The 22,004-nt window shown below is 34.8% G+C and overlaps 2 protein-coding genes and 1 pseudogene across 3 annotated transcripts; all 3 read right to left on the reverse strand.

Moving 5' to 3' along the window:
* Positions 1-4,957: 4,957 nt before the first annotated feature.
* LOC143629441 (2-oxoglutarate-dependent dioxygenase 19-like) lies at positions 4,958-7,193 on the reverse strand. The gene is made up of 4 exons (XM_077098713.1): positions 6,861-7,193; positions 6,529-6,764; positions 5,487-5,817; positions 4,958-5,370 (listed from the first exon to the last, which is right to left on the reverse strand). The coding sequence occupies exons 1-4, from the start codon at positions 7,074-7,076 to the stop codon at positions 5,125-5,127; spliced, it is 1,029 nt and encodes a 342-aa protein (XP_076954828.1). The 5' UTR covers positions 7,077-7,193; the 3' UTR covers positions 4,958-5,124.
* Positions 7,194-9,268: 2,075 nt separating this feature from the next.
* On the reverse strand, positions 9,269-13,604 carry LOC143629392 (2-oxoglutarate-dependent dioxygenase 19-like; annotated as a pseudogene). The gene is made up of 5 exons (XR_013152940.1): positions 13,585-13,604; positions 11,820-11,913; positions 11,490-11,723; positions 9,672-10,008; positions 9,269-9,567 (listed from the first exon to the last, which is right to left on the reverse strand). The product of XR_013152940.1 is annotated as a 2-oxoglutarate-dependent dioxygenase 19-like (transcript).
* A 1,725-nt stretch (positions 13,605-15,329) lies between these two features.
* Positions 15,330-17,070, reverse strand: LOC143629502 (uncharacterized). The gene has a single exon (XM_077098771.1). The coding sequence runs from the start codon at positions 16,840-16,842 to the stop codon at positions 15,763-15,765; it is 1,080 nt and encodes a 359-aa protein (XP_076954886.1). The 5' UTR covers positions 16,843-17,070; the 3' UTR covers positions 15,330-15,762.
* Between the last annotated feature and the right edge of the window lie 4,934 nt (positions 17,071-22,004).

Raw genomic sequence — 22,004 nt, forward strand, 5'->3', positions numbered from 1 at the left:
ATATTGTTGTCGCTGTTGTTAGTGGTCTTACTTCTCTTGTTGTCGCTCTTGTTATCGTTGCTAATGTGTTGTTAATTATTGATTTTGTTGTTGCTGATGCTATTCTGGTTGATTTCGTTGTTATTGGCGGTGTTGTTGCTCTTGTGGGTGGTGTAATGCTCTTATCAGTGTTGTTACTTTGTTGTTGTTGCTGCTGTTGTCGTTGTGGTTATTGCTGACCCATCTTGTTGCTAAAACCAATCCTACCTCGATAAATGGGATACTAGATCACGAGGATGTTGATTTTAGGAAGAATGATGTCGGTTATATCGATCGATCACCACCTATATCCATATAATGGTAACTCTAGAGACTATATCCCAATAAGCAAGTTAAAATCCTTGAAGTTGAGAGATTGTACATTGGATTTGTTTGGTTTTGCCTTTCCCTTGTAGCCATAGTTAAATGTAATTTGCGTGTGGACAATTTCTTGTATTTTCTCTGAGGAATATATGTTACACAATTTCAATATTCGATTGCCTTATCTTTTATACTCAATTCATTGATCAATACATAAGTTGAACTTGTATTTCGAAAAGGATGTTGAAACAGTGTCAAAAAGTAGTCGGAGTAGTCATAAACAATGTTGATGGCCTTCAGCGGACGTGTCGAATATGTATGCAATTATTCGTGACAAAATCACACCACCAGATATGGAGACCAGATTTGGTGGTTTGGTAGTTAATATTTTTTCTTTTCTAAACTAACGATATAATCATCATTTTAAGTAAACTAACACCAAAACAAACACCCATCCATAACAAACACAAAAGTGTAATTGATATTAACAAACAGTTGAGATTATATTTGTAACTTCTTAATGTTTTTACTCACATTTAAATATTTTCCATTTACATCCTATTGGATTACTAGTTCGTATTTATCATAAACTCTTTTACGGGGCTAAGCTGTATCATTAAGAGGTTTGACTGTTTAAGAGGTAGCCATATAAATGGTTCAATATTATTCTTAAACTTACCCATTAAGAGGCCCATAAGCCATTAAGATGTGACTTTTAAGTAAACCGAACACACTTTATTTCTGACTGGTTCAATGGCTTTCTCTTAATGAAATCGTTAAAAGGGTACCATGGTCTCCACTTAAAAGATTTGATAACAGAAGTCCCCAACAGGATATTTAATTGGGGTCAAGACTCAAGAGTTCCAGTTTTAATGGTTTCGGTCCTGTTTCCAGTCCTAGGACCACTAACAGCCCTCTGCCGGCATGTAGTTCCTCTTTTTTAATAAGATTGTTTTGAATATGAATAGAATGAAACAAACATATAGAAATTTGAGAATCATTAACTTATAAAAAAAGGGAGATTTAAACAGGAAAGTGTGGTTTAAATATTAGCCACACATGGATTAATACTTTAATATTAATTTTAATGATGGCCCATTGGCTATTGGATCTTGAATTTGATGATGGTGGAGGAAATCATTACTTGATTTGTCTGTAATTATCATTATATATTGACTCAAGATTTCAATGTATACATACTCGTTATTTTGAATGTATACATATATAATTTTTTTCTGAACATGTGACTGTTACGCATTTAAGCTAGATGTAAAACCTATTAAATGGGCTGCTACGCATCTATTCTATGCTAGATACAAAACCTATCAAAAATACGCTTTGATACATTTTGATAGGTTTTACCTCTAGTTTAGATGCGTAACAACCGCATATTCCTTTTCCCCTTCTATATTCTAGAGAGGGCCTAATAAGTCATTAACCATATGCTATTAGTTCATTAATCATCTAACCATTTAACCCGATCATCGTTGTGCTAATGAATTGTGTCATATAAGCATAAGCTTGTATTTTAACGGGACCGTTTTTACATGTTGTACATGGTCTTCGAAAAAAAGTTTCGGTGTATGTTGCGGGGTCACCATTCTCACAGCCACACCATAACACATAGCTTAGAATCAAGTCAATTCCGGGTTTACTAATTTGTCTCAAATCAATAAATCATAAGTGACTAGTTTAATCATGACTAGCAATTGATACATATGTGATGTTCATTAGCCTTAATATATTTATTCAATATTTTGTCATGATGGTTAAGTATACAGGTAACAGAGCACGAGAACGTAGAACATGGCTTGAAAAGGCTGCGAGTGAACATAAAAGGAAATCTCGTTGTTTTTGAGATAAGATTTTGAGTCAACTAACAATTGGTGTTTAAATAACTTATCTTATTGCATAGTAACTTGAAATTGAAATTTTCTGTCCATTTAACTTTCTTTTTATATCTTTTTATTTAACAATCTAAGGGCTTTTTTATATACATTAATATTCAGTTATGCCCAGAAATTACATGTTGGATAACATGTTAGAATTAAACGTTTTGTTACAAATGTTAATATACCACAATTACGTACAACACATTATCGACACACAGTTTCTTAAAATAATCCTGACACATACGACTCTACATTTCTCCAGACACCGAAGTTGTTGCCGCCTACGTCACTCTCGGAACGTAGTGCCCAAGCCCGCTTATTTGCACCGAGTTGTTGCTTGTTGTTGGCCAATAGACTGCACCGGCAAGGATCTAGAACTAGTTCGTCTTTAAATTTAAATCGATTCAAGAACTTACCTTTCGGGCTATGAATGTTGCACTCAAATTAACCTGACGTTAACAAAGAATTACCCAATTTCTTAAGCTTGTCAAATAACAGATTCGTAATGATTGAAACTGACATCTAAAAGAAAATTTTGCAAATGATTAAAGTTCTCGAAGGTGTTCAAAAACTAAAAGTGTTGGCCCTAATTGATAATCTTTGCGATAGATTTGATAATAAGAAAAAGATGAACAAAGATTGAACAAACAAACCATTTGATTGAAAATTTGAACTTATTGAATCTTTTAATTGAATACAATACATCACCAACTTGTACGTTCGTTAAAGTCATGACCTTTCAAACTAAACCCTAATTTCACATATGTTCATGGAAGTTATAACCTTCCATCTTGACACATTTACAGACTATATTAAAGCACAAACAATATATTTTTGACTATTTATTATACGACCCCTTATACTCCTGATGACGAGTGATTAACACTACACTCACCCTCTTAATCAAGATAATCTCCTTCAAGATTCGCTTACAGCAACTAGGTTCCTCGTCCTCATCCTGGATCATGTTCGACTCCTCTCTTCTTTCCCAATTTAGACATTCATTCCTATAATGTCCAAATTCATTGCATTTGTGACACCTTGCGTGGCTCTTGTCCTATTGCACTCCACTATCGCCTCGACCTTTTGTTGACGTCCGACCTTTTCTCGTCCATGCCCAAAGTTCTCCCGATTTGAGTTTCCACAACCGCAATGCTCACACTTCTTGTGTTTATCCTCCCGTTTTCCATCTGCTCCACTAAATAGTAATTTACCACACATCTTCTTCCTTATTTTGCTTCTTTGCGTGTTCCTGGAAAGCCTTTAATCTCTCAACCGCTTATCGAAATGGCATCGTGTTAAGTTCAAGAAACTGTTCAATTGATGCAACAATTTGAATAAACTTTTCTGGTACACCTACAACCCAAAAGTTTTCGAACCAAACATTTTTCATACATTATATGCTCAAGACTGCTTGCTTGTGTTGCAATTTGACTGACCTTTCCTGCATAGACATCGAGTGATTCACCAACATTCATTTTCACTCAAGTGTCTCAATACGTGCCTCCTTAACCCTATCTACTCCCACATGTCGTACCTCTAGCTAGCGCGTGCCAAATTTCTTGAAGTAAGATTAGCAATTTGTAATACCATGTTTTTAGGAATTGCTTGGTATAGTAATGCAATTGTTGTATTATTCTTTTTCTTATCGACTTCAGTGTCCGCTTTTGGTTCAATCGATTCCCATATTCCGTGGACATTAAAGAGTGATTTAACCTTTATTGCCCAAATGGTATAAGTTGTTTCATTAAGAATCGGGCATTGGAAAACCAATGATGTCCCTCCATGCTTTGTTGTTGCAACTTCTTTGTCTTTCGACTAAACCATTTTCTGTGCCTTCTTTTTTACTATTCTGGCTAACTTTTCTTTCTTCCTTCAAATACTAATCTGGTCAACTTCTATATTTATATCTCTTAACCCAAATAAAAGTAATCCTACTAATTATACTTGTACAATAATTCATAAAAACAAGCGGGGTTTCTACTACCTTCTCTAATTGACACCATAAAAACAATGACTAGATATTTTTCTATTTCCTACTCTAACCAATCTGATCGAACATAAGAATTAGAAAGACACTTATCTGGATTTTTTGGTAATGTTTCTTGAATCAAACTTTATTGGTTGTTGATTCGTTCTTGGATTGCCTTTTGTTTCAATTTGGGAGTCTTTAACAAAATTCCCTAGTTTGTTGGAACATATTAAATTTTATCATAATCTTGGATTTCTGATTCATGTTATACCCAAATGAACCACCACCGCTTATAATCCTATGTCGTTGGATATATCCACCCTATCACGGGTGGCCGATAGTGTTGTGGGGTGAAGCAAGAACTTGAGGCCAAAGAAATAGTGCTCACATTTGTAAAAAAAGAACAATAATGATGATATACGCACACATCATTATGTTAGTTGGACATGTGGGGTAGATAGGAACTTCGTTTAGCCTAAACAGAATGTCGACGGGAGCCAGTGGATCATGCAAAATATTGATTTGTGACTTGCATGTGTTATATTTATGTTTCCAAGATTGTTCATACAGGGTATGAGTGATAGCATCTACTATACCGGGAATATCAATGAATCCGATTATTGCAATTGATCAGGATACCCTTTTTTAGTTTCTAGGGTCTATTTCTTAGTTCAAGATTAGCCTGTTTGTTTATGTGTTGCAACTCGGATCAAGACTGTTAATTATATAAGCGTTGCAACCTGGATCAAGACTCGGGAACATATTGGGAAATGTTAGACACTGACTAACCTAACAAAAATAGGAGACCAGATTTGTGGCATCCTACAATATAAAATACTACTTTTTAATTTGATTATTGTAACCGACTAGTTGGTTACATTGACATCAGTTCAGAGCATATAAAATATATATATTTGTTCTTCAAAGCCGAACCTTATCCAAACAAGTTTTTCCAACTATACGGTTGCCTTGTTGCATTTTAAGATACTCCTCGTATTTCATCGGAATATAAGCCGACGGACATCTTTCCTTAGTCACCAATGTATGAGCTGGCTCCACCACCGCGTCCAGTGCTGGTCCATTGACCACAACAACTGATAATCTTGTAACCGCACTATTCAAGGTTGCGCGATGCTCCACACTCTGATACTTCCTGTTACTTAAAATCTGCAACCAACAATTTATTTATTTATTTATTTTTATGATTCTTTTTTTATTATTATTTTAAGGAAAACTATCATTAACATAGTTGTTGATAAGTAAACGGAACTTGGCACACGAACCTGAAGTTGGTCTGCAGTGTTGACTAGGAACGAGTTTGGAAGATTGTTGTTCACATTGACCCATTTCCCCTTTAGCTTGATTTGAAGCCCGTCTACGCCGTTGTTTATCAGTAGTGTGAGCAGGCCGTGGTCCGAATGAGGTGGCAACCCTATTGCCAGTTCGGGTTGTGGGCAAGGAGGGTAAAGATTGACCACAAATACTTGTAAACCAGATTCCAATTTCCAAGTTTTTTCTACATAAGATGGGTCGAGTCCTAGGCTTGTTGATATGCCATTAAGTAACCCTTTTACTACTTCTCTTGTTCTCTTGGAGTACTCCAACAAAACTTCCCTGTAACATAAGTGGATTGACTTTGACTTTTAAGGTCAAACCTAATTAAAGTGCATGCATGGTAGCTTAGAATCCCGTGTATTACACAGGTAAAGCTTTAGACCCGAAGCAAGTCAAGATTTATCTAAAACATATCTAAACATAGATACATTTTAAAATTTATGTTTAGACTATCAAATTAAGTGAAACAAATTCTGTCATGGTGCTTAGTATTGTTTGTAATATGGTGTTTGGCACTGTTTGCAATGGTTTGATAAGTTATTTAACTTAATAATTGCAATTGGGTAGTTTCAACCGGTAACTACATTTTATAATACTTTAAATATAAATGAGTTGTTGACTTTCCTGAATAAATGACATTAAGGGGGTGTTTGGGATTGTTTATTTTCACCAACTTATAACTTATTAACTTTTTGAGAAGGAATAAGGTGTTTGGGATTGCTTTTAATGTGAGATGAAAAAGTTTATAAGTCACACTTTTATAACTTATTAACTTAATGAATAGTTATAAGGAGGTAAAATAAGGAATCTCAAACACCCAATAAATTCTAAATGTGTGCGGGTAATTAGAGTAGATGTTTTTATACACGAACAAAAAAATGAGTTATGCTCGGGTTGAAAGGGTCGGTCCACTAGTAATCATCAACCCAACATTAACATCCAAGCCTTAAAACTTCATATCACAATTAAATAAAAATAGGGATCACATACCTGAAACCTAAGGGTTTGTTTGGGCAGTTAAACTCCGGGTGTACTATAACCTTGAGAAAATCCCTCCAGTAGAAGATTTCATCCTTTTGGGAATTAAAGCTTGTTCCATATCTAATGGGATCAAGAACACCCTTTTCTTCAAACTCTTTCTTCTCTTCATCCGACATATCGAAAAATTCAACCGATTTTTCAATCACCATGCCCATCAAACTCTCTGGGACACCATGATTAATCACCTAAACATTTTAAAATTTATTAATAAGACTTCAAAAACAAGTTGCACATATAGTTTTAGTGACTGGTTCAATCTTTTGAAGATAGGTAGCAAGTACCTGGAAAAATCCCCAATCTTTGCATGCGATATCGAGTTCCTGAATCACTTGGGACCGTAGATCAGGATCAGCAGATGTTAGTAAGGCAAAATCAATGGTGGGGATTGCATTTTGAAGATCTGAAGCAGGGGACTCGGTTGAGTTTACCGAGTAGGTGTAGATTGATGGAATGCGAAGGAGATCAGGTGATTCGGCTAAAGATTTAACTGAATTCATCTTCAAACTCTCAATACAAGTTTGGTAAGCTGGTAAGACAAAGTTGTGCGATTATAATATGCTCCATAAAACATGTAACAAGATTAATGTCACATGTGATAATCATCTTCACAATAAATGTCTTGTCAAGTACTCACATAGATAAAGCCAAAATCGAAACAAGTGACAGATGATGGCAAAACTGCCAAAATTATTTGAATTCTTTGATATTATTCTATATTTGTTGAGTATGGAGTATTAAAATTAACCAAAATTTCATATTAATATACACTTTCAGATCAAGAATACACATAAACATAATCACATAAATAATGTACCGAACTAACTTAACTCATGCGTAGCAATTTTAAAATCCCTCCACTTAGAATCTATGAGGTTCACTCAACTTGAGTGTCAAAATATAAATTTGATACATAAATTAATCCTATTAACACACGTAATATATGAAGGGCGGTTCAAAAAGCTTGTGGATTGAAGCTTACTTGAAAATAGATTGCCCAAATTCTGCTCGGGCTGATTTGGTTTGTAAACTAATTTTAAATTTAATATTAAAACACATACTAAATATTAAATTTAATTTAAACAAGATATCTTGTTGAGCCATGAGCAGGCTCGAGCTTTTTATAAGAATTGCACTAGCTCAAGTTTCAGCTTGAGCATGGCTGCATGCTTCGTCAACTTCAAGTCCGAGCCGGAGCTTAAAGTATTATCATTTACATGTTGCAAACAATGAGTTTAATTAGATAGTTGTTTCGATTAAGTGGAGATTAATTCAACAGAAAGGAGAAAAGGATAATTATAATAAAGGATTTTATATGTGAGGAGATTTCATTTTGTTTTGATATCATATGCATATATACCAGTATATTTTTGACGCATGAGACTTGGTCTCTTCTACATGAAAAATGATAATTCTACATGAAAAATGACAAGTCCCAACTCGTTCGGTGTACTAATATAGTAACATATATCTATCACGACCACATTAAAAAGGACTTCATCCACATTACATGTTCAAATACGGTGTCACGATGATTTCTAGAAGGTTGAAAAAGCAAACCTAAATAACAACATTATCAATGTATGTCAAACTTAAAACAATTATATGATGTTTGTCGAGAATGCGTTTAATCAAGGTTGATGCTGTATCACAAACAAGAAACATGCAGTTTAGAACAAGTCATAATAGACCCAACAATTATGCATTAAGACCATTCAACTTGCATAACTCATATTAGAGAAGATGACATCAAAGATCATGCCAAGTCAAGTAGTTGTAAAAAGACCACTCTACAAAATGAACTACATAATTAATGTGAGAGGTAGTTTTATACACAACACAAAATTTTCCCTTGACAATCTTGGTAAGGATTTTATGAGTCAACATTACAAACCCGACCGTTTCAAAAATTCTTGGGTCCGCCACACCACATCCCATATCAACAAAACAACAACGGACGAGGCTTTTCCACCCTGTCATGGGTGACGCAATAGTGTTGTGAGGTGAAGCAAGTTCTTGAAGCCAAATGAATATATAGTGCCCACATTACTAAAAAGAACAATAATGATGATACACACACACATCAAAACATTGGTTGGACATGTGGGGACAAAGTCGGGACACAAAGAACAAATAGGAGCTTCGATTAGGGTAAATGGAACGTCAAAAATAGTGGGTCATGTTAAATATTGATTTGTGACTTGCCTATTCTAAGGATTATCAGATTATGTTACCGATATACGTTTTTGCAACCCGGATCAAGACTTGAGAACATATTGTGAAATGTTAGACGCAGACTAACCTAACAACAATAGGAGACCAGATTTTGTGGTATCTTATTTTGGAAAAATTGCTAAGCATGTGAATGCATGTGTTGAGAATCAGCACGTCTTCGTTCCTTTTGCTTTCGATACATTTTGGTCTCTAGCCCTCGATGCTGCTACGTTTCTGAAAAGAATTCAGCGGCCGGGTCGTGCACAGTAACTCAACGATACTGAAGAACGATAACTTTATTTTTAGTATGATCAGTTTTGTCATCCAAAAAGGGTGGCGGCGCAGCTTGTTGCTCGCTTACCTGTCTCTCTATTATAATTGGTTCCTTTTATTATAAAATTATATAAAAACACACAAAAAAAACAACAAAACAATAGCATAAAAATACTACTTTTTAATTTGATTTTTGTAGCTTACTAGTTGGTTACAATATTGGCATTAGTTCACAACATAAAACATACATGTTGGTCCTTCAAAGCCGAACCCTATCCAAACAAGTTTTCCCAACTATAGGATTGCCTTGTTGCATTCCAAGATATTCCTTGTACTTCATCGGCATATAAGCCGGCTGGCATTTTTCCTCACTCACCAACTTATGAGCCGGCTCCACCAGCGCGTCTAGTGCTGGTCCATGGTCACAGCAATAGATAATCTTGTAACTGCATTATTCAAGGTTGCGCGATGCTCCACACTCGGATACTTCCCATTACTAAAAATCTGCAACCAAATTTTTTTCATGATTCTTTTTTTTATGAATGCTATCATTAACACAGTTGATGATAACATTAACTAATAAGTAATAAGCAAATGGAACTTGGTACACGTAACTGAAGTTGATCTGCGGTGTTGACTAGGAACGAGTTTGGAATATTGTTTTTCACACTGACCCATTTCCCCTTGTGCTTGATTTGAAGCCCGTCTACACCGTTGTTGATGAGCTGTGTGAGCAGGCCATGGTCTGAATGAGGTGGAAACCCGATTGCGAGTTCGGGTTGTGGGCAAGGAGGGTAAAGATTGACTGTAAGTACTTGTAAACCAGATTCCAATTTCAAAGTTTTTTCTACATAAGATGGGTCGAGTCCTAGGTTTGTTGATATGCCGTTAAGCAACTCTTTTACCACTTCTCTTGTTCTCTTTGAGTACTCCAATAAAACTTCCCTGCAACATGCATATATGTGTTGATTGACTCTGATTTTTTATTGTCAAACATAATAATATGTAAATTCAAACTTGCATTTGACAGTTGATTTATGTTCGGTTTGTGTGCCTATCTTTTTATAAATAATTTAAAAGTTTAAAAATATGTAAGTAATTTAAATGAAAATAAGTTAGCATTTAGTATGCGGTAATGAGAATCGACTGATTTATTACATGGGAATGAAAAAAGTGGTGTTTGGTTGATTATTATTAAATTCTTTACAATATATAAAATTAAAATCTAAAAAATATATAAATATTATAAACGAATAATATAAAACAACCCCAAAATATGGGGAAAATAACTAGCATGATCATACCCCATTTCGAGTTTGGGTTGATCTACGTAACCCGTTTAACTAACGTCCACTTGACAACTTGTTTAATTTAAGATGTGAACCCACTAACCCATTTAACTCATTTTTGTAACCAGTGGCGGATCCAGAATTTATAGTCAGTGGGGGGCAAAAATGGGTCGGGTCGGGTAAAAAAATACTTCATTTCATTATCAGACTTCTAGTAATGTAATTTATATGGGTAACAAATTAATTGGTGAGTTTTTTAGTTAACCAGTAAATAAGAATTTATTTTATTTCTAGTTAACGATTCATATGTACACCAAGAAAAGATGCCATGTATTTCCTATTTATAAAGGTTGAATGATTAAATGTATAAAGAGTGATATAAAAAGTTAACCTACTTATCTCATAAATAAATGAAAACAATAAATGTTGTTAATATTATAACTATATTTTATAAAAATGTTATTAATATCAAATAACTAAAATTAAGAACAAGCTCAATCTGATTATTAAATTTTAATTATATTAATAGCATGATTATGATTAATATTTAAAACAAAATCAAATTTTAATAAGTGGCCTTTTTCAATAGATTAATTTTTTCTTTCTAATTAAAAAAAGTACAAATGAAATTTATTGTTTTTTAACGTTTTCCCATTCCTACAATATCTTCTTCTTCCCCACTTTCTCTTTCTTTCCTACACTTCTTCTCTGCAACTTTTTTTCTTCTTTTCAATATTTTTCACAAATAAAAGGGCACACTAAACACAAAGAAGTGGACATTTTATGAATTATATAGAATTTTGTCATGATAAATGAACTTTCTATACCATAGATCCATAGTTGAGTGGGGGGTCTTTACCCCTCCTCACATACAAGTGCATCCGCCAATGTTTGTAACTCACCAACCCAGTGCCCCATTAACACGTTTAAACTTCATTATTGCTCAACAACCCATTTGGCACGTTTAGATAAACTGGGTTAAATGGGTCGCGTTCGGTTTACACATTTTTAAGTATGCGAATAATTAAGGTTGATGTTTTAGACACGAACAAAATGCGGGTCGTATACAGTTAGCCCCTGAGATTAGTTCTGGAAAGCCTAATCAGCCTTCATATTATAACTGAAAATAGCTATAACCTGAAACCAAAGGGCTTGTTCGGGCAGTTAAACTCCGGGTGTACAATAACCTTGAGAAAATCTCTCCAGTACAAGATTTCATCCTTCTAGTAATTGAAGCTTGTTCCATATCTGATTGGATCAAGAACACTCTTTTCTTCAAACTCTTTCTTCTCATCATCAGTCAAATCAAAAAATTCACGCGATTTCAATCACCATGTTCATCAAAGTCTCAGGGACACCATGATTAATCACCTAAACATTTTAAAATTCAATAAAAAAAATTTTAAAACAAGCTTCACACATAGTTTTAGTGACTGGCTCAATCTTTGTATAATAGATATAAAGTACCCGGAAAAATCCCCAGTCTTTGCATGCGATATCAAGCTCGTGGATCACTTGGGACCGAATATCGGGATCAGCAGAAGTGAGTAAGGAAAAATCACTTTATAGCATAAAGTAAAGTGATAATACTAGTTCATATGTGAACCAACACTTGTTCACTAGTGAAATTATGTTAATCAAATGCATAAAGTAATATGTAAATTGCCATATTAAGTGAGAAATAGTATTTTGTTCAAGCGTGATATTAATTAATATTGAAGAGAACCTAGTTGAATGCACGTTGTTAGTTTACGTGTGAACCCAACACTGAGTGAGTTTCACATGTAAAATAACATTATGTATTGCGCTAGAGTTTTCATATTATTTTGGGTTAAAACTAACTTAAATTCACATGTAAACTACTACATGGTTTCAGTTTCAATCAACACATGTGATTAACACTAGTTCTTCATTCACATGTGAATTGAAGCTGGGTTGTGAATTTAAACTAATATTACTCATTCAACTAGGTTTTTCATATGTTAATGAGAATAAAATTTAATGTAAGTTCACATGTCAATTGCTATTTATTTCTCATTTTATTCATTGTTGACTCATGAATTTCTCATTTTATTCAGTGTTAACACATGAAACTATATATAAACTAATTGACGCATTAGATCGATCAGCATATGTTCTCTGTTCACATGTGAGTTAAGGATGGGTTGAAGTATCACTCTAATACCTAAGAGCACTATCAGTATGTGCTTTATAAACATGTGAGTGAGTTTTTTAAATTATATGATATGGTTATGAGTGATTGTAACTAGATGAGAAAGAAAATGTTATATGAGAAATTTACACCTGGGTTTGCACTGTTCATCTTGTATAATTTTTTTTAACTATCTAAAAATGGTTGTGAGTAGAGTATAAAGAAAAAATAATGATCAATGTATAAAAATATTATTTAATTAAGCATAAGAGAGAAAATGTAGTGATTTTTAGTTTATTTATATGAATATGGATAGTGAATGTATTGGGAATGCTCTAAGACATTAACGCTTTGCTCTAGGGGACTTGTAGATGTCACCAAATTCTAGACCAAAACTTGTGGCCTCTGAGCCGTCGCCGATCAACCCATTAGATTGTTCTTTGTGGAGCGGTAAAGAGGGGCAAATGGGCGGTAATGAGGTGGTACACCACCGAGGGCCGGTTTGATAGGGTGGGGTTGTGGCTAGGCCAGGTGGCATAGGGGAGTTGTTGTCGGACCTTCATTCCAATGGTCTTATGACCATTTCGATAATTTATTTTTCATTTTTCTCTTAAACCCTACTACAAACATATCATTCTTCTCTATAAACTAACAAATTTCCTCAAAATATGGATTGACTCATATTCGACACCCGACTATACACACAACTTTTATTATCCTAAACCCGGCTCTACTCCGTATCCGGATTCAGAAGATGAAGTGATATTTGCTACGGTTTAAGAGGCTGCTTAGCTCTTAGTAGAGAATTGTGAAAGCTCACAACCACGAAAAAGGCGACATCCACTTAAACGGGACTATCAAAATGCTCATGACAAGTTGATAAGAGATTATTCTTTTACAGACGTGACTTTTGATCTAAAAAGATTTTGGCGTCCTTTTTGGATGAGTTGCCAACTATTTTTATGAATTATTGGTGATTTAGAACGCGGGTATTAATATTTTCAACAAGAGGACACGATATGTAAACCAAGATTTTCTCCTATGTAAAAATGCACGTCGGCTATTCGTCAACTGGCATACGGGACTACAAGCGACTCCATGGAAAACTATTTGCATATGTCGGAAACAGTGGCTCGTGAGACCCTTTACATGTTCTGCGAATGTGAGTATTATTATTAAGTTTTAGTTATTGTTATAAATATTATTAGGTATTATTGAACTTTATGGTAATAAATATTCGAGGCCGACTCGAGGTGACATACAAAAAATATGTGAGGTTCATCAATAACGTCACAGTTTTCCCGGTGCTTGGTAGCCTCGATTTCACACACTGGCATTGGGAAGCCTGCCTAGTTGCTTGGCAGGGTCAATATCATCGATGTGATCATGATGGTCCAATAATAATACTTGAGGCAGTCGCATCATCTGATCTCTGGATATGCCATGCGTTTTTTGATATGCTTGGCGCAAACAATGTTATAGCGGTCATACATTCGTCTCCTATATTTTAACGACATCATAGACGGACTTGACCCGACTCCTCATTTTCCACAAATGATGTCAACTACGAATATGTATATTATATAGCCGACAATATTTACCCGGAGTGGGCAACTTTGGTGCTTAGTTTTACATACTCGAATGCCAATCAATGATAGTATTTCAAGAAAAAACATGGGTCGTCAAGAAATAACATCGAAAGGGCATAGTATTAAAGAAACGTTGGTTTCGTTAAAAATAAGCTCGCTCGTATTCACCAAAAGCATAAATTAAGAAACATAATGTATATTTTCGTTATCTTACATAATATGATACTGAAGGGCTTAGGCAGAGCTTTAGTTTGTTTTTAATGTTTTTAAATTTTATTTAAGCATTGTTATATTATTATTTACTTTTTATTTTATTTTTTTCACAAAAATAAGAAAAGAGTTTAAAGCCCTTCAAGACATCAAATTAACCACAACGGGTCAACATAGAGGTGTACAAAATCGGGTATTCTCAGGAATTGGAACCGGGTATAGTCAACAAAAAGTCAAAACTGGGTCCGGGTAGGAACCGGTTTCGGGTATAGTCTGGTATTTGACCGGTTTCATCGGGTTTTGGGGAGGGTAGAGTTGAGTTTTGACCGAGTATTGGCAGAACTGGTTCCACCGGGTCTGGGTCGTTTCCGGTAGGGTAGGGTCGGGTCCGGTTCCAAGTAGGAACCGCTAGGTCAGGTCCAGAACCAGTTCTTTTGTGCACCTCTATGGCAACATAGGCTTAGAGCTTTGAAGCCCTTAGTGTCTATGTAGCAATAGCATGACACTCTAGGGTCAACCTAATTTTTCTCGAGAAACTCAACCCTCATATCATATATCTATATATATATATATGTTATGTTGATGCATCTATTTATCCGTATACTAACTTGACTATACTGATGCGACTATGATATTCACATCCGCTTTTTCAGTTCGGGAAGACAAAGAACGGCACAACACAACCAGCAAATTCGTTTCAAACCGAAATTTCTCACCCTCCGCACTTATTTTCGGAACCCTCCGCACTTATTTTCGGAACCCGTTACAAAATCCCTATAGCAACAATAGGAACCTAATAAATGACCCCTAGAATGAAAGTCATAACCAATTCCGAATACACCCACCTTGGTTATAACCTAAAGCTACCTATTCAACTAAAACAAATAATAATATTATTATTTAGTGTTGTTAGTTGACCAAAATAGATGGCCAGCCAACTTTTGATAAGAACGGGTTGGAAGTGAAGGCAACCCATTTGTTTTTTTCTGCCATTGAAAGGAACCTGTCATTTGGTACTTTTATGACCCTTTACACCCTACTCCATGAATGTAAATTACAAGCCACTCCATTCATTCCAGAATAAGAATATCTTGAACCGGAAGACAACACAGGAAGGATAAACATGTAATTTTAACATCAAAGGGTATTATCGGAATTTTAATTTTAAAATAATTATTCCGGTTACCTGAAACTTAAGAGCTTGTTCACATTGTCAAACTCCGGTACCACATACAACCAAAATAGGAAAAAAAAAAACTACAAATAATAATTGGTAACAGCAAACTGTGCACTTATAATTTGTGTTCCTCCTTTAAGAAACAAAACATTCATGTTTAATGTTTACAACCATCGTTTTTATATTTATACCAAAGCTAAAAATAAAAAATAAACAAGAAGATTCTCACCTTACTGAGAGATCTTCTAGATACCTGAAACTTGAGACCAAGATGTTCACGAACTAGTGTTCTACGGGACGATTATTAACCGTCCGATCAACTTTACCCATTTCGAATCCCAAATTGCCATCAATGGATTGTATCTGAACATTGTGGCGAGCAGAATAATAATTATTATTGTTTTGTATATCCGATCTAACCCTACAAGCTTCATAATCATTCAAGGAAACCGATCTTCTCATAATTACAAAATCATTAGTACCACTCCCACCAACAATTTCCCTTTTATTATTTTCATCTTCATCAATTACCCGAATCGTCAAATCAGAACTCTGATTATTATTATTATTATTATCATTATCTTCCCTTGGTATTTCGCCTTCATCGTCATCCTCAGTTATCGAAATCGCAATATGTGTTTCTTCAGTTTGCCCCAAATCATCCGAATTCGTTGTATTCGTATTTTTAACAATTCCAGCCCGACACAACGGGCAATTCGTGTGTGATCTAAGCCAAGTGTCAATACACGGGACGTGAAACGCGTGATTACACTTGGGTAATAACCGGAGTGTCTCGTCGTCTTGAAACTCACTCAAACAAACCGAACACGACGTGCTATCGACTAATCCATCGGATTTTTTGTACTTGACAACCGTGATTGCGCTTATAACCGACGGTTGTAAACCAATGGTTCTGATGTACCAGATAGGGTGATCAAGAACGTCTTGATCAAGAAACTCGTCATGAGTTTGAGTTTCTTGATCAAGATCATCATCAGGTCGCGCCGGCGCAGTATTGTTGTCGCGCCGTCGCGACCTGTACCAGACAGTATAGAATTTATAAAAAGTGTAAAGAAGGAAAAAGGAAAAAGTGAGAATGAGAATCACTAGGGAGATTTTGAGGGGGAGGCTTAGTGACGAGTGGTGGTGTTGCGGGGGTGTTAAAATATTGTACCCGCCTTCGGGTGGAGGCGGGTACAAATTAGTGGTGTTACAGTTTGATGGACAAATCAAAGAGCATATAGGCATACAATAACCGGTAGGGTTTTTCACTTGATCGCATTGAGGCACGCAAGGATCGTCAACTACGGTGGTATTCAATGGTTCTTCGAATATTATCCGGTAGAGACGGTAAGCCGCCATCGAAGAACGATTGTTTATTGCAGATTTTGCATGAGAAAATTCGTTGTTGAAGGGTTTAAGTTTGGTGGATTGAATTGAATTTAGAGGATCTGATCTTCAAAAACAATTCACGTGTAAATCGGGTAAAGATAAACATTCAAAAGTCAAATTCAAAAACCTCATAAGTTTGTATTTGGAGAGAGTTTTATAATACACACTACCGATTCAAGATAGGTAGGATAATATATATATATATATATATATATATATATAATCTTAGTTAATACTAGGATTGAAGGAGTTATGATACAATTGGTATTGTAGGATTAGATAAATGCTTTAAATTATTTTAACGAAAAAGAAGCGCATTAAATTATTTTTGATCGGTTTAATGACTTAATTATAGCAACTTTAATTAAGGAGAAAAAATTGAAATTATAATTAGGTAGCTTTGTTTAGGGTGTTTTGACGGTTCGGTTTTGTGTTTGATTTTTTATATTGACAAAATAAGAAATCGAACCGAATTTGGAAAGCTTAAAACTGAAGTGAAAACAAATTCGGATTTGGTTTAGATTTAGTTTATTCTATTGAGTAAACTGAATATGTATATTTTTAGTTATATGTTTCTTTTTTTTTAATATTGTATGTTATTATTTGTTATTGGATTGAGTTTGTCGTAACAAAATTGGTATGGTATAATTGACTTGATTGAATGACAAAACTTAGATAATAAATATTGATACTCAGTTATTTAGTTTTGTTAGGCCGAGTTACGATTTTAAAACTAAAAGCCTAATTAACTTTGACTGAATCAAACTTAAAAGGGCTGAAACGAAGAAGGTGGAGAAACATGCTAAAGCTTGCGAAGAGAACCAACATGTTTTTGTCCCTCTGGCTTTTGTACATTTGGCTCATTGGCACCGGAAGCTATCCGTTTCCTAACCAGGGTCCAGCAGGTTGTGCATAGCAATGTGTGATGTGTCGACTCCAAAGGGGCAGGGGTATGTCTTTAGCAGGTTAGGGTTTGCAATTCAGAAAGAGGTGGCGGCGCAACTTGTTGTCCGCCTACCTGCTATATTGATGTAATATCTATGTTTCTATATATTGTAGTTGATTTAAAAAAAAAAAAAAACTTAAAATCAAATATTTAATTTTGTTCGGTTTCAAATTGTTTGTTTAATTGGTTTGAAATTGAATAGTGAGCGACACAAGCTTCTTTTATCTTGTTTTTAAACTAAAACTATCATTATTGTTATATTTTGAAGAATGTACATTAGTAATTTCGTACTGATTTTTATTTAATAGATTGTTTTATTTTAAAGTAAATTAAAAAGTCGGAGACGTTAGGTGACTATTATTTTTTTTTGTGGACTGTGGAAGCGTATGCGTACATGAAGTTAGTTGAGCAACACTCATTTGACTTTTTCATAGTTAGTAAAATATAATGTGACAAGGATTTGACGAGACAATATGGACAATATTTTAATCTATCTTCTAAAAATTCTACAAAATTAACTAAAATTATTAAAAAAATATGAAAAATAAAATTTATTAACCTAAAAAATCAACCTATTAATAATGGTGAAAGGTATGTGTTAAAGGAGTTGATTTTTGGTTGTTAAATTAACCTTAAATATCATTTTTTTTTTCACATATTACTATATAAAATTGCAGGATATATTCTTTTATTTCTCTCAACTTCGTGTCACGCCAACACCATATCGTATTCCACTACACTTTATTCTAGATTTAAAAAAAAATACTTTACTATTTGTTTCCCTATTTTTTTTAAGTTAAATAATATTTTTAATATAACTAAATTTAAATTAAAGTTTATTACAACAAAAACTATTCTAAAAAAATTACCAACTAAAACTAAATTTCGTGTACTTATGGTTGTCAAGTATCATACCATGTTAATAGTAAAACTTAGAAAATGTAAAAAATAAATACTTTTTTAGAAAACATTTTTATCAAAAACTTATACAGGATGTTCAAATAAAAAAATTATATAAACCCGTGTGTTCAAATTTTATTAATAAAATTAATGTTATTAAACAAATATTGATTTAGATGGTTAATTAATAAAAAATTTTAAACTAATTTTTTAATTTTTTAAGCGGTGTATTAGGCATGGATAATCCCCGCCTTCTTCATCATCGGGAGACCCCAATTTGAGAGGTTTGGTGCACCCACGGTACCGTTGGCCACCTCTGATTTGGTGTCAGTTAATCGGGAAGCATACCCGATTTGCCTAAATGGAGAATAAGGTAACATCTTTAACGATTCATTTGTTGTAATCTTTAGATTTTTTTTATTCAATTAAAATTACTATTTTTTGGCTTTAACTATTAAATTGATATAGTTATTATAGACTTCTATTGATTTAGAGAGTAAATTTGGTTCTACATACACAGTCCTTTAGTTCAAATGTGAATATGATTAAACCAAATTGTTTTTTTTATGAAAACCATAATTGTCGATAGCGTTTATAGCAGGCGCCTATAGAGAATAGCGTAGTGAGGCGGACATGTGCCGCTACAAGGCACTTCGCGACAAAATAGCGACTTCTGATGGCTAATTTTGGCGTTGGAACTGGATTTATTGCGAAAACCTACCGGAAAAAAGGAAGAAGATAGTGCGGCTAAAGGAAGAAGAAAAAGCGACGTAACATGCGTTTTACACTTTTATAGGTTATTTTAAGTATAAGAATTTTATTATTAAATCCCTCTATCTTTTACTAGTTTTATTTAGTCCCTAAAACTTATAAATTTATATATAAAAGATGTAAAATTAGTTTCTGTATCTTGAAATTTAACCACCTCTATCTTCACTAGTTTACAGTTATTTTTTAAACTTATAAATTTATACATAAAAATTATAATACAAACATTAAATATATAAAACCATAAAAATATATAAAACACAAATAGCAGGCGCTATTTACCGTTATTCGTTGCGTAGAGTATAGGTGACTCGTCTCTATTTACCGCTATTCGCTATTGGCAACTATAATGACAACACATATTATTCGAATGTACTCTTAAATCGCACTTTTTCTACAACCATGGATTTAAACTCTCATTTAAAAGAAAATTTTTTTTTATCTAGCATCTTATTATCGTTAACACAAAGATCATTTAGTTAAGAGCTATCGGCCTATCATTATGTTGCTTTATAAAGATAAACAAATTTTAAAATTGAGTAAATTAGAGATTTTATCTATTATCTATACTCAATCGTAATTTGGGTCTTCTTTACTAATCACATGATATGCCCATTAAGTTAAAAAATCTATCTATAATATATATAAACGAAAACATAGAAATCACATGTGTCGCGATGTGGTTGCTCCCTATTTTTTTGGAGTCACCAGATTTGCTTGATTTTTAAATAGAGGCTTCTTATGCATTTGATCCGAATTTATGGGTATGGGTCTTACCAAACCCAAATGAAATTAACGTGCTAAATGTGAGAATCAAGTAGAGTAATTATATATACAAGTAGAGTAATTATGTAATTACATCATAGATGTAATAGATGTAATTACATAATTACTCTACTTGTATATAATTACTCTATTTGATTCTCATGTTTAGCACGTTAATTTCATTTGTATTTGATCCAAACCCTAAATAAATAAATTGAGATGTAATAACTAAACAAATAGATAAATCTTTTATTTATTCTAATTCAATTCCGCAATTCTTTGTCTAGTAAAAAAAGTTTTTTCGAATTCAAATGTCTCTCTCATTCTAATCCAAATGCTTTGGTCAATTGAAAAGCTTTGAATTTTGAAACATGTTAGGACAATAACCAAATCAGTTTTTTTTTAACGGCAAACTACATTAGTCCTGAATTACGTCATTTTTCTATTAGTTTAATGCCAAAATATTGAAACCGTTATTTTCCACCGATAGACATAAGATACTACCATTGGACCGATTATCCAACTTACATGTTTATGCTAGTTATTACTTGAAGAGGTAGGTCCCAGCAGAGCCCAGTTGGACCCGCAAGACTCACCTCAAACAGAGACGTCTGCGCAGTCAGACCCGCAAGACTCACCTCAAAGAGGGACGTCTGCGCGGTCGGACCCGCAAGACTCACCTTAGAGGGACGTCTGCGCAAAGACCAACTGGATCCGCAGGACCCACCATGCTCAGAGACGCGACTTCCTTACGCGCAGTACGCAAGCTGCTCCCGCAGGAAACGCCTCCCAATGGTCGACGTACTCCGCCTGTTCCCGCAGCTACGGATACTAGCCATCAGGGAAGGCTACCCGCACAGCAAGGCTACACGCACAAGGCACTAACTCTCAAATAATTCAGTAGTCACCTGAAGAAGGAATGAGCAAGCCGGGAACACTCCCGCCCAAAGCCGGGAACACTCCCGCCCAAATGAGCCAGTCCGTACGATACTGGAGGATCTTTTGTACTGTACCTGCCAAGGTATGGACAAAAGATCTGACCAAAGCTACGACAGCTCACTGACAACAGTACGACGGGCAGCACGCTCTAGTACTTAAAGTCACTATCAGCCGCTGCCTACTCACCAACCCCTGTCGAAGCACGTCCATAGCCTGCAGTTTGTGGAAAAGGAATAGTACACAGCCGGCCTGGTCACTATCAGCCGCTGCCTACCCACCAACCATCAGCATGGCACGTGCGTAGCCCACAGTTGGTAGAACATGAATACTATTCAGCGGGCTGTACCTGCTTGGAAACCTACCTTCGGCTATAAATACTCCAACACCTTGGAACGGTATCATCATCTTATTATTATCTTATATCTCCATATATTATCTGATATCTGCTCTAGTCATTTCTCTTAATATACACTTATATTCAAGAGCAATCTAGTCTGATTCTCACGCCGGAGGGTGGTCACAAGGAGGTACCCCCCTTCTCAGTGACGAGCTCACGGTGTCTGTTTTGCAGGTCATCGGAAGAATAACCATCTTGCCGGACACAACCCTCGTGGGAAACATCTATTTAACCCCCAGATTATCCGTAATCTGCCCGGGGTCGATTAGTGTTTCTTCATTGGCGCCATCCGTGCATAAAAGCTAGAACTTATTCTCAGTTATTTCAAACTTCTGGAAAGATGGTTAAGGTTACTCCGTTTCCAAGGCCAACGAGTGACCAAGAAACCCCGGTAAACACAACCCCAACTACTGGGGG

This window comes from Bidens hawaiensis, unplaced genomic scaffold, assembly GCF_021521415.1.
Source record: "Bidens hawaiensis isolate Kalapana, Puna unplaced genomic scaffold, B.hawaiensis_p1.1 tig00005195_1, whole genome shotgun sequence".
NCBI lineage: Eukaryota > Viridiplantae > Streptophyta > Magnoliopsida > Asterales > Asteraceae > Bidens > Bidens hawaiensis.

Coding starts and splice junctions, on each gene's coding strand:
- LOC143629441 (XM_077098713.1), bottom strand. CDS start 7,076: ATGAATTCAGTTAAATCTTTAGCCGAATCACCTGATCTCCTTCGCATT. Junction 6,765..6,860: donor AAGATTGGGGATTTTTCCAG/GTACTTGCTACC, acceptor TAAAATGTTTAG/GTGATTAATCATGGTGTCCC. Junction 5,371..5,486: donor ACACTGCAGACCAACTTCAG/GTTCGTGTGCCA, acceptor TGTTGGTTGCAG/ATTTTAAGTAACAGGAAGTA.
- LOC143629502 (XM_077098771.1), bottom strand. CDS start 16,842: ATGGCGGCTTACCGTCTCTACCGGATAATATTCGAAGAACCATTGAAT.